The 12159-nt window shown below is 37.8% G+C and overlaps 1 protein-coding gene across 3 annotated transcripts in view; it reads left to right on the top strand.

The window, feature by feature from the left end:
- Window positions 1–7145, top strand: part of SMAD5 (SMAD family member 5) — a 30444-nt gene extending 23299 nt beyond the window's left edge. For all 3 annotated transcript variants that reach the window (XM_049829948.1, XM_049829947.1, XM_049829946.1), the window contains exons 6-7: window positions 1796–2052; window positions 3012–7145. In XM_049829948.1, coding sequence (XP_049685905.1) covers window positions 1796–2052; window positions 3012–3155 — 401 coding nt within the window. In that variant the 3' untranslated portion in view covers window positions 3156–7145. The remainder of the gene's footprint in view (window positions 1–1795; window positions 2053–3011) is intronic.
- The last annotated feature ends 5014 nt before the right edge of the window (window positions 7146–12159 follow it).

Genomic DNA, 12159 nt, shown 5'->3' with positions numbered 1-12159 from the left:
GACTTTGAAGTGCTAATGCAAAACTGCAAGGGCTCATTTGTCTGAGTGAATCCATGGGGTGTGTATGTGTGTGGGAGGGATTCCTGGAGACAGCAGGTTTTGCAAGATCTTCTAGTTTTCCCATACTGTTTGGCTGATAGCACACATAGATGCACGTTTTTCATCTTTGATGGAATGTGCTTGGATTATCTTAAAATGTAGTACTCCTTTTCTGAATGTCTCCTTTTTTTTATAACTAAGTCCTAAGAAGGGAACCCTGGTTCTATTGTACGTATCTAGAGGCCTTTTTAACACCTGAGATAATTTGGTACAGTTGGTCTTGAGTTTTGTTTGATGAAAGTCACTGTTGCTTGTAATACATCTTCAAGACCCATCCTGTCCCTTAACAGTCTTTTAATTAGAAACTACTATAAATGTGGCAAAATTTTGCAGATAATCCAGAGAGCACGTTGTAGAATGGTATTGGCTGCAATGAGCTTTAAAATGTCTACATCTCTAATACTAATTATTAAACTAAAACTTTGCTTTATGGTAACAGGTCTGAGAACCATTAAGATTGTTTGGGGATAAAACACTATTTATTTATGGCTTTTGTTTGGAAGGGCTTTTGGTTTTTGCCTCCTTAAAACTACCCAATCCTATTTGCTAAGCATTTTTCTGTAGATGCATTGCATTGCAAGCATAAGTGACTTCCCATTGTGCATTGGATTATTTTTGAAGTATCTGTGTTCTTCTCAGACTGTTACATTATCCAGCTCCCCTCTTCGGAGATCTCTCAGAAGGTCTTTACCCAAAACAAGTTAGCTAGCAAGTGGTGGTCCCTGTCTTTTTAAATAAATAGGGTTGTGTTGTGAAAACGCATTCTTGCCCACCCCAGATTTTCTGACAGCTGCTTATAGTTGTTGAAGCCAATGGTTCCTCTGTGTAACCTTCATCCTACCTTAGTCCCAAGTGGATCTAGCAATGTTCGCAACAGTTGCTGCTGTCTGAAAGATTAACTTGCATCTGTTGACTTGCTGCAGCCTCATCTGGCAAACCACGGGATAGTCTGCAGTGGATTCTCAGGGTATTGCAAGGAAGACTTAAACTGAACTGTATCCCAACCATGTAACAGTGGTGGGTGCGGGAAAGGGAGAAGATCTGGGAGAAGGAAGGCGAGTATCTCAACTGAAGTAGCAGTGAGAATCTGTGTTTGGATGCTGAAAGGATCAACAGCTTTTATATGTTGATTTTTAGTCATTAATAGTGTTATATAGTCTTAAGAACGTGAAGGGAGGGAAGCACTTAATGTACATAGCTGAATCCAGGCAGATGTGATAAATCTAGGGGCTTTGTTGATTTTAAGGTCTGTAAAGCCTGATGATATTTGAGTTGTGCAACTAATTGGACTTAGCTCTCCTTTTGCTTGATAAAATACACTGAAAATCTGAGCAGGCTATGGTTATACTTTCTCATTCATGTCTATCACTACCCCTTCTCCCAGGACACTTTTATTTCTGTTGGAATTGCCGTAGGCAGAAGCTACCAGTTTTATGAAACTGGAGTTTTAAAATCCACTTAAGTTCTCTAGGAAAATAGCCCAAAATAACTGTTGACATGTGGAAGTAGGTTTTTTGTTCTATTCTGTAATCGATGAGAGAAGGACATCTAGTGGCTGATGTATAATGAAGCCTACTGTATTTTGAAATGAGAAACAGAAAATTTACTTTGTTGTCTTTGATTTCGAGGGAGTTGTTATTAAGTACTATATTTTTGGAAAAAAGTAATTTGAAATGTTTTTATCTTTGTTTTCAAGGAGTTCATCTCTACTATGTTGGTGGGGAAGTCTATGCTGAGTGTTTAAGTGATAGCAGCATATTTGTACAGAGCAGGAACTGCAACTACCACCATGGCTTTCATCCAACAACTGTATGCAAGATTCCTAGTGGATGCAGTCTGAAAATTTTTAACAATCAGGAGTTCGCTCAGCTTTTAGCTCAGTCTGTCAACCATGGATTTGAAGCAGTGTATGAGCTCACCAAAATGTGCACCATTCGAATGAGTTTCGTAAAGGTAAACAAATTATTTTGAGGGCATTTAAATTTATTGTGGATTTGGGTATTCAGCAGTAATTACATTAGCACTGTAACAATGTAGCATAGCTATCCTGACCTGATGTGGTTCTTTTCAATTATAAGTTTGTTGAAAATGGTTAATTTGGACAGCTGGAAATCGATGCAAGAAAGGAAAAGCACAGATTGCTGTATTGAATGTTGGCTATGTATTTAGTTACTTCAGTATTCAGGATAGGGATTTAATCGTTGTGGTTGCTATAATTTTATTGAAGGAGAATTGAGCTCATGCTCTGAGTTCAAAGGAACAAAGCGAACTACAAGACCACTAAAAGAATGTCAGTAGAGAGGAGCATAAGTGATTGCAGAAAAAAATGCAGCTCCTTCAGAGATTAATATTATTTTTTAAAAAATTGATTATGGAAAAAATACATGATTTGAATTTATGAATTCAAACTCTGTTGTTATTGTCACAGTAGTGTTTTCTCAACATTGTTTAATCAAGATGCTGTCCATTTCAGATTTAGCATGGAGTCTAGACTTGGGCTTTCCAGGGTTTTTTTGCATCTTGTCCAAAAGATGCCTTGTTTGTTTTGTCAATTATGATAAATACTACTCAGTTTGAGAGTGTGGCGGATAGGGAGCAGGACGGAGAAATGGAAAAGAGATGTGGCCATAGCCAGGGGTCATTGTTGAGTCAGCAGTGCGCTCCACAGAGGAGCTCATGTAGTCACTCCAACTCTGTGGCAGACAAGACTTGATTCAGGCTTCTAGGTGCAGCTTCCTTCCCATACTTTCCCAACCTCAGGTTTTTTCCTTTAGATAAGAATTGTTGCTAGATTGTGAGTTATCTTCAGATAAGTGTCTTAGAATGTGATTTCATGCTTCTTGTTAGTACAGTTATTTTGAAAGACAAGTGTGTCCTCAACTTGATTGATGACATTTTGTTAATTTTTATAGGGCTGGGGAGCTGAATATCACCGACAAGATGTCACGAGCACCCCATGCTGGATAGAAATTCATCTTCATGGGCCCCTCCAGTGGCTGGATAAAGTACTTACACAAATGGGTTCTCCTCTTAATCCCATCTCATCTGTTTCATAGTGCTGAAAGTCTATCTTCAGCCTTATTTTTAGTGAACTTATTCTAATTCTAGAGAAACTTCCAGTGTGGATACTGTGAGCTATATGGAGAATGGATCTTACGGTTTAACTTTTTTTTTTTAATCCCTTTGTGACCAATTCCATTGTGTATAGCTAATCAGTTTTACATTTCAATTTGTTCTCGTGATGCTTAAGTGACAGTTGAGCCCTGAGGGAAAAAAAAGTCTATTGAAAAATTCAGAACACTTTTCCCCTCCTTCCCCTAGAACTTAAACAGGCATATGTCTTAACTGGAAAATGTCATTCTTTTTGTCCTGTAGGGACAAGAGTTATGAAGACTGACTTCTGAAAATAAATACATATCATAGTTTGGGATTTTTTTTAACGTTTATGAAACTGTTTGAACATGTGCAGCTCCAGCTTGCAAGCTGTATTTTTAGCATAGTTGTTTAACATCCTAAGGTTGACATCTGTCATAAGCAAAATTAGACTTTATTATGGCTAATTTGCCTCAGATTGAAAAATGTGATTTTTTTTTTTTAAGAGTACACATGAAATATACTTTTTACAAATATTGGAGTGGTGTAAAAAAACACTTGTATTGTCTATTGGAAAATGCTGTCATAAACACACTGTATATTAATGCAGAATAGCAGTTCTTAGCCTTTTCCCACTTCAGTTTTGTAATATCTCTTTTAACCACCATTTTGAATAGTAATTGATACAAGGTAAACATCTTGCACATTTCTGGAGTAGTAATTCTTGTTTTGCTTTGATTTACAGTCATGCCATTTGGATTTGGTTGCCAAGGCTATTTCTTTTTAGGTACCCTTCTCTATTTTAACATAAACACTACTATTTGTAAATGGCAGTGCTTACTACTTTTTGGAAGGAATAAGTTTTTTGTTTTCTTTTTGGTGTTCTAGCTGTTTATTTTACCTGTCTGGAATTGATCTGTATTAGGCCTTTTTAACCTCTCAGTAGACATTATACAGTATTAGTGATTACACTGTATTTAATTCACTTTCAGTATGAGTTTGAGTCTCTTTGAAGACTGTGAGTGGCTTAGCAAATTAGTAACTGAATGCAGAAGCTTTTACTTCCAGATCATGTAATTTAATACAGACCTGTTGGTAATGACCAAAAGTAATCACTTCTTTGTAGCCTACATGAAACAGTGGTCTTGATCCTGTCCATGATGGCAGGTGTTCAATCAGAAGACTCGTAACTGTAGTTGGCAGCTTTATGGGATTGAAGGACTGCATTAATATGATGATGAAATTTCTCTCACATGTAAGGAATCCTGTTGCCTGTGCTGTTGTATTACTCAGTAGAGAATTTAAACACTTTACTAAACACTAAAAGAATCAGTTATTCAACGTATGCGTATTTTTCCCCTTTAAATAATAAAGAAGGAGGCTGAAAGAAATATTCTAAGAGAATTAGAAGTGAATTATATACAAAATTTCTTTGCATGCAGAAAAAGACCTATTGTATTTTTTTAACTTCTCGCCCTCCTCTTTCTCTTGCCTGAAGACCTCTTCAGAAAAGGGTTCAGTGTTTGGGGAAGAGGCTGAAAACTAAAATGCAAATACTTACTAAAAGATGTGTTGCAGTTAATTACTGCAATCCTGAGACATTGATTGCTTACACAAGTTCTTGTGTCTTCTATTGAATGACAGTTTCTGCTCAAATGTGGAAATCATGCATCATATGGTACCTAAGTAACAAATGATCTTAAAGGAATAAAATTGTTTACGTGTCATTAAAATGTTTCTTATGAAATGCCTTAAAGGAATAAACTGTAACACTTCTGCAGAACCCTAATGTTCTCTTGTACAGGAATTTCTATATTACTTGGTGGTGGTTTTTTTTTTGGTTTTCGGGTTTTTTTAAGCAGTTTCTCAAGTGTGTTTAAAAACAGACAAGTGCATCTTCAGGAGAAGGGGAATAACATTATTTGCCACTCACCTTTGGGGTCTTCTCTGTCATTCTTTGGAACTGCAACCCACAGATGGTTCTTTTGATCAAATAAGATGCGAAGTCAGTTGGCCACAGGATCAAGCTTCTATTTTCTTCTCCCCACTCCTGACTTTTGTTGAGTTGCTGAATATGTATATTTGACACTACAGGATTTTTTTTTTCTTGGCTAACTTTTATAATAAATGTCATGGCACATTGGATTAAGGAAAGATCTCAGTTGTAGGTACAAGATTTTACTTTATCCAAAATGTTTTTCACCTGGCTTCATCTCTGTTCACTTGTATGTTTAGATGTGGCCAACTAAATGACTCAAGAATGGGTGCTGAAGTGGGTGTTCATGAGCCAGAGCTGGTGCTTAGTGCTAGTATTGTGGTTAGATTGGCTACCTGTGCACTGAACCATAATTTCTGCAATAATATCCAGTTAACCCACTTCTGATGCTGTCATTAAGTAGTAGAGTACTCTGGCATTTTTCTGCTTGTGTACATATTCTTGAACTGTAATATATGCAGTGCTGGGGATATCCTTGTGACTGCTGATTTTGCCAGGGTAAGCTTGCAGGAGCAGACCCAGTAAGATTTGTCTTATGTTCTACTTTTCTGTTCCTTTTAAGTAGGACTTTTTGAGAGCTTTCTAGTTAGCAAATTTTGTGTGCTGCTGGTTCATGGTGTTCCTAATCATGTTTAGTTCATCTGTGCTGCTGCTGATACAAAATTCAGGTATCAGTGCAAGGATGGATGGAATGGAGAACTGTTTGACCCTAATGATGGCTTAAGTATAGCAATAGCAGAGAGCGCTACTGCTGTGGCAGCATACTTGTGTATAAGTCACTTCTTGATCTAGATGGAGGGATGGAGAAATTGAATCAGCCAGTAGTGTAGTAGTGGAAGATGAAGCCTTTCCAGTGTAGCTCAGCTTAGACTGAATGTTACTCTTCAGTGAAAACTGTTTTGGCTTTTGTAGTGTAAGTATTCTCTTCTTTTTGGGCATCTTTCTACATTGCACCAACCACAGCATTAACTAACAGCTTTGGCAATACCAGCAAAGAGCCTAGAAGAGGCATGTACTGAAATTCTTTCTGGGTTTGCTTTTATAGTCACTAAGATAAGATAGTAGCTTGGATATTCCTCCTTAGAGGACTTCAGTCTTGCTGGCAGTCAATCCAGTGTCTTGCATAAGTATTACATTCATTTAACTGCATTAGGCATGAAGTAGTCGTACATGAAGGGATTACATTGGGTTATAGTATCTATAGGACCAAAATAAAACTCTAGTATGACTGACCGATGAGAGACAAATATAACCGAACAGCTCATTAGTCAAAAGAATGATGAAACAGCCCATGTGTTATGATTAGGTATAGAATTGTTTAAAATACTGGAATTATTTTGGGTTTTGCTTGAAGCTATGATTATCTCCCCCACCCCCCGGTATTACAGTGTGAAAGTTGTCAATTCTTGGGCAGATACTCTTGCAATGTAAATCTAGAGAGCATTAAAATGTATCAGGCTTTCTTCCTAGTTTGAAGAAATAATTTTTTTCAGGGTATTGTTTTAGTTGCCCAGAGTGTTGCTAGTGATGGTTTTTAGAAAAAAAACAAACCACACAACAAAAACACAAAAAAACAAACCAAAACATTTTCTAAATGTTTTGCTTCAAAACACAAACATGTGACTAACTTTTTTTGGTTTTGGTAGTTATGAGGTTTCTGTTTAGGAAGATAACCCATTCTGAATTCAAATCAATAGACCAAACCATCAGATTACAACATAATGTTGCTTTATTGTGCTGCTCCATAAACCTGCTTCTGTGTTTGTTGCAAGCATAACCTTTATGCTTTTGTTTACATTGTAGGAAACACAGTTCTAGCAATGAGTTTTTTCATTTAACTCTAAACATCTTTTTATTTTGTTAATTTTAAAATTATTAGGTTTTGCTATGTTATGTTTTTAAAGATATTTTTTGCATACTGCTGCTCATATTTCAATAAACAAAACAAAAAAACCCACAGATTTTTCTTATTTCCTTTATCTGTAACGCAGTACGTCTCAAATATTTGTTTACAAGGGTTGATTTATGAGTTCTTGTAACTCAATGCTGACTGATGCCTTGCCATGTACATATTCCTCCTCATACAAATGTGATTTTGTAATTTGAAAAGTACTTTTCTATAGCTTTTTGGTAACACAAAAGCTGCAGTGCTCTCAGAAGCAGAGACTAAATAATTTCATTAAGTTATTTAAGAGTTCTTTTTTCTTGTTGTAGAATGCAGCCAGCAAAAATGGTGTCAATTTGTTATTTATAGAACTATTTAAATAAGTAGTACAAAAAATGTATTTCTGTAAGACTTTAGCAACACTCTGATTATTGCGTTGGGGCTAGTTGGGGTGTTTGGGTTGGTGCTGGGTTGTTTGGTTTTTTTTCACTATTGTGGCTGACCATAACATTTTTAAACAACTGTCATCATGTCTGAATGTGTAGAGCTTTAAACTGATGACCGATAGCCTTTTCATTGAAATGAAGGCTGTTTGAATATCTCTTGAAACCTAAGTACTGTTCCAATAAAAAGCAAATTTAGGAATTTAGTGAGCTGTTCTTTTACTATTAGCCTTATTTTTTTAAGATTGAGGGAAAGAAAACTTTTCTCTTGTTTACCAAGATATTACAGAAAGGGAAGTTGAAATAGTAATTGGTAGTGTGCGCAAATTGAATCTTTTTTTTGCAGGATGAGTACAGAAATACTGAATCCCAATTCCACAGGGATATCCACATAAGAACTATAGAAAGGACAAATTATTTCTTTAGTATAAAACTGAAACAAAGTGTTGATACTACTTGATCTTGTCTGTGCTTCCTGCTTTGGGATTTAATTTGGCTAGCAGGCTGCCACCTTGCAGTAACACTTTGTAGATCTCTCATTGTCTCAGTAATAATAACTTTTTTCCTCTGAATGTGCAACTGCACTATACTAGGGAGGATCCAATCACTCAGTAATTTTTTTTTAATCTCCTGATACTGTTTTGATGTCTTTGCTTCCAAAACAATTGTTGCCCTGTAAAGTTCCCAGAAGATTTACTATGATAGTATTACCTAGATGATACAGTCTAATTTATAAGTACCATCTCAAAGTGTTGCAGTGGCTTGTTGACTTTCCAGAAACTTTATATGGACTTGTATTAATAGCTTTCTACATAAGTGAAAAACAAACAAAGAAATGAAAGAGAATCTTGGTTATTAAAACTTTTAAATCATTATTTTATAGAATTGAGGAGGTTTTGTTAATCTTGCTAGTCTTTCTCTCTGGGGAATTTAGAGGTATAGTAGCAGTTGATAATTACATCTCTGTGAGTAGCCAGCCAATGTAACCTGTGAAATTGTTCATTTATGGTTTCTTTTCAGAAGAAAAAAAGCTTTGGGCAATACCCACCTCTTCCACCCCCACTCCAACCTGCATTGTGTGTTAAATGAGTCAGAGGCTCCTTCTGTTCACTGCTGCATAAAAAGTGAATATCTCACTGGCATTTAAAGTAATTAAATGTTGTGTGCCCTATATTGTGTGCCAAGAGAAATCTGCCTTTCTTGTCCTGGAGTGCTCCTTGCCCTGTTGTAGCCAAGGACGGTGCATTCTCTGGCACCCTGCTAAGAAATCCTATTCATCTAGAAAAACTGTTTTGTAGAAGTTAGGGAAATTTGGGAAATTACCTTTACTATAGTTTCTCTGGTTAGAGGACATTGGTGATGGGAGTGTCAAGTCAGTGCTTTAAATCGGGCTTTTCCAAATAGCTTTTGTGAAGTAAGCAGTTTGTATCATGGAAATGCTGATCCCATTTATTTTGCCAAATTCAGTATTTTGATCTATATGACTTAGAATGTGTGTTTTCCAGACACTCCTAGCCTAAAAAAAAAAAAAAAAGAAATCATTGGATTACACTCGGTAGTGATACTGGCTCTAGTTTCCCTTGAAATCTTAAGCACTGTTAGTCTTCTGATTTAGGATGCAGACCAAGCTGCTTCTCTGTGCACTGAGGCATTTGTAAAAAGTCCCAAAGTACCTGTGAATTGCCAGCCACTCAGTTAAATGTAAATGTTTTTAGGTGCTGCATCATCTTAATGCTCAATTGGTATTGACAGAATTACCATATGCTGATTAGCATTTTGTAGTCAACCAGAGTTTGCACTTTGGGTTGGTACCATTCAACACAAGTAATCTTTCCCCTTCGTTTAGGTATCTGTGTATAAACTCTGAAGTAAAGAAATGTCATCCTCTGTATTTTTATCATACAGGCACAGCAAAGATGGTTGTCTGTAGGGTGAATTCTCACTCCAACCACTCACAAATTTAATAGCAAAGTAGAAGAAATCTGCATGCTAGAAAGTAGCTTACCTAGACTGATAAAAGAAGCCTATGCAAGCTATAGAGTGGAGGTATGAGAATTGTGCTGTGGGAACAGCAGAAGTCAAGGTAGAAACAAAACGTTGAGGGGAAAAAAAACCAACCCTATTAATGCCCACAGCATAAAACCATCACCAAAGCCACTGAAAGGACAATACTCTTTGAGTCCTAATGTCTTGCTGCCTCTCTCAGACGTTCAGTTTAGTTGTTCTTTTCCATGACTTTCCAGTTCCTGCAAGTTGGAAGAAGGGTCCTTTAGCCTTGTAAGAAACATAACTTTGAAGTCTCTGTTCCTTTTACCTCTTACCATGCGTGTTGTCCCCTAATCAGGTGAAAGGGACTGTGTGCCCAGGTTTTTGGACATGCTGGGGAAAATGCCGTGTCATGCCTGGATTATGTGCTAGCCATTTGCTGCAGGTAGATTAAAGCACTCAGTCTGGCTTTTTCTCTGCCATATGTTTCGATATTTAGCAGTATATTCCTCCAAAACCACCCTGAGAGGTCTCTGAAGTCCAGCACAGTCAAAAGACTAGACCTCAAGATTCTGTATAAGGATCCTCTGGCTGATTGAGTTCTCGGGGTGCATTTACATTAAAAAGAGGGAGCAAGCCTTAATATAAGACAACTTAGCCTGAGCACAAACATATACAATACCTGTGTGGTGGGTGCTTCAGTGTTTTACAATTTCCAGGCAGTTTGCATCAAATTCTTTTAAAATATATTGTACTTGTTAACTGCCTTACAGGGCCACGTGTTCAAGTGTGCTGTACAAGTATTTCTTTAAGCAACATTTTTTAGCTCTGGTTGAGTGCAAACACAAGGGATTCCCTTAATCCTGTTCTCTGCTTCTAAAGGTAAGTCTGAGGCTGCAGTGTCATTGTCTGGTAAATGTGGTTGTAGGGCATGTGGGGGTCCAGTTAAAAGCAAACTGTTGCGGCTGCTGGCAACATATAACATTGAAACAACAGAAAAATCAGTCTAAAAGTTAATTCCAAGAATCTGGAGGCAGGCAACCTATCGCAGCAGAGATACCTTGCCAGGGAAGACTTTTTTTTTTTTTTCCACTACAACCTTAAGTTTGTGCTGGATTGGTAATCGCTTGCTCTTCGAAGGATGGCAAGACGCCAGCATCACAACAGTGTCCCGTTTTCTGAGTGCGATGGTCGAACCTGATCTAGAAGAAGCGGTTGCTGTTGGGCAGTCCTGCAGCGAGCAGTTCTGTGTGAATGTCTCTGCTGAAGGAGCTCTGCTCTAGAAGAACACTAAAGTATTCACTTCAGTGCATGAAATGAAGACACAGATCTATAGAAAACTGTATGAAAGAAGCATATTGTTAAGTTCTCTTTTATCCAAAGTTTTTGTTTTGCTAGCTGCAATGTTTCCCTTAAGTGTACGTGACTGGGGAAACTGCTAACAAGCCAAACCAGCTGTAGCTGCGAAGTAGGTTTATGCCATGTCAATCAGTTCTGTATTTAATTGATTAACTCTCTGCATTGCTGTTTGAACGGTACTTGCTGGTGCAACGCTGGAGGGAAGAGAAGCAGGACGAAAGCAGTAAGGGAACATGTCCAGAGGGTGGTCACGGGCAGCTGTGTTGCTGTACGTCACGGGAGCCCACCGGCCGCCTGCTCAAGGTATGAGTTGGTTTTGGCTGTCATCAAAGGGCTGCTCTGACTTACCAGAGACTCAGCCGCTCCGGTGTGAGTGGTGGTTGCAGAAACGGCGACAGTGTTGTGGAAATGCTTTAGGCACCCACACCTGCTACAGGTGATGTAGGACAACTAAGGCAAAGTCAAATTTTTTCTGTCTTAAATCTTGTAAAAAAAAATAAAATTCAAACTTGTGTTCAGAAATAAGCCTACTTAGTTATCAAATCCCTGTAAAACTCGTTTACTCCCATGGACATGCGAGGTGAGGAGGTGAGGTTCTGGGGGGTGGAAGCTGTTGGGTTCCAGCTGTTCTGTGTTTCTGCAGCATGCAGGACTCCTCCTTTTTTCCATAAGACTTTTTTTTTTTAAAAAAAAAGCCTTTTAAATTAACAGCTCTTTTCTTCTAAGTCAAGTTTTATTTTGTTCTTTATAAATACCTTTTTTCCATTCTCTTTTTGAAGTGGTACATCTGCTATTGCAAACAACATGGTTATTTCCAGGACTAAATAAGAAGTGCTGTGTAATCCAGTCGCTCCTGCAAAATCTCATTTTCTGAAGTCTCTTAGATGTAGAAACTGCTGTCAGCAAACTCATGAGCCTCTTGAGAAAGCTTTGAGCTGTGTGGGTGACTGCAACTTTAGAATTTGAGAGACAACGCAAATTAGACAAAATAGGCTCTTTTCTGCAAGAGCCACATGGAGACTAGTTTCCCTGTGATCTCTGAGATTTCAGGTAGGTCTCTGGTGAAGAGTCTCATTCTAAAAGATTTTTATAGCAGGAATTCTCCTTAAGTTTCCTGTAAGAAATTAGAGGCAAATACAGTATATTAAACCTGGAAGTGCAAGTTCAGGAGTGAACAGGTTGTGTGCGTGAAGATGATTCACCTGTGGTTCTATAGGCACTGCCTGGGCAAATGCTCAGCCCCGCAGGGAGGAATTTGATATTGCCAGGAGGGCAAAAATGAGGGAGATGGGAGGAAA

This window comes from Accipiter gentilis, chromosome 26 (assembly GCF_929443795.1).
Source record: "Accipiter gentilis chromosome 26, bAccGen1.1, whole genome shotgun sequence".
In the NCBI taxonomy this organism is placed as follows: Eukaryota; Metazoa; Chordata; class Aves; order Accipitriformes; family Accipitridae; genus Astur; species Astur gentilis.
This window is presented reverse-complemented; position numbering and strand designations above follow the sequence as displayed.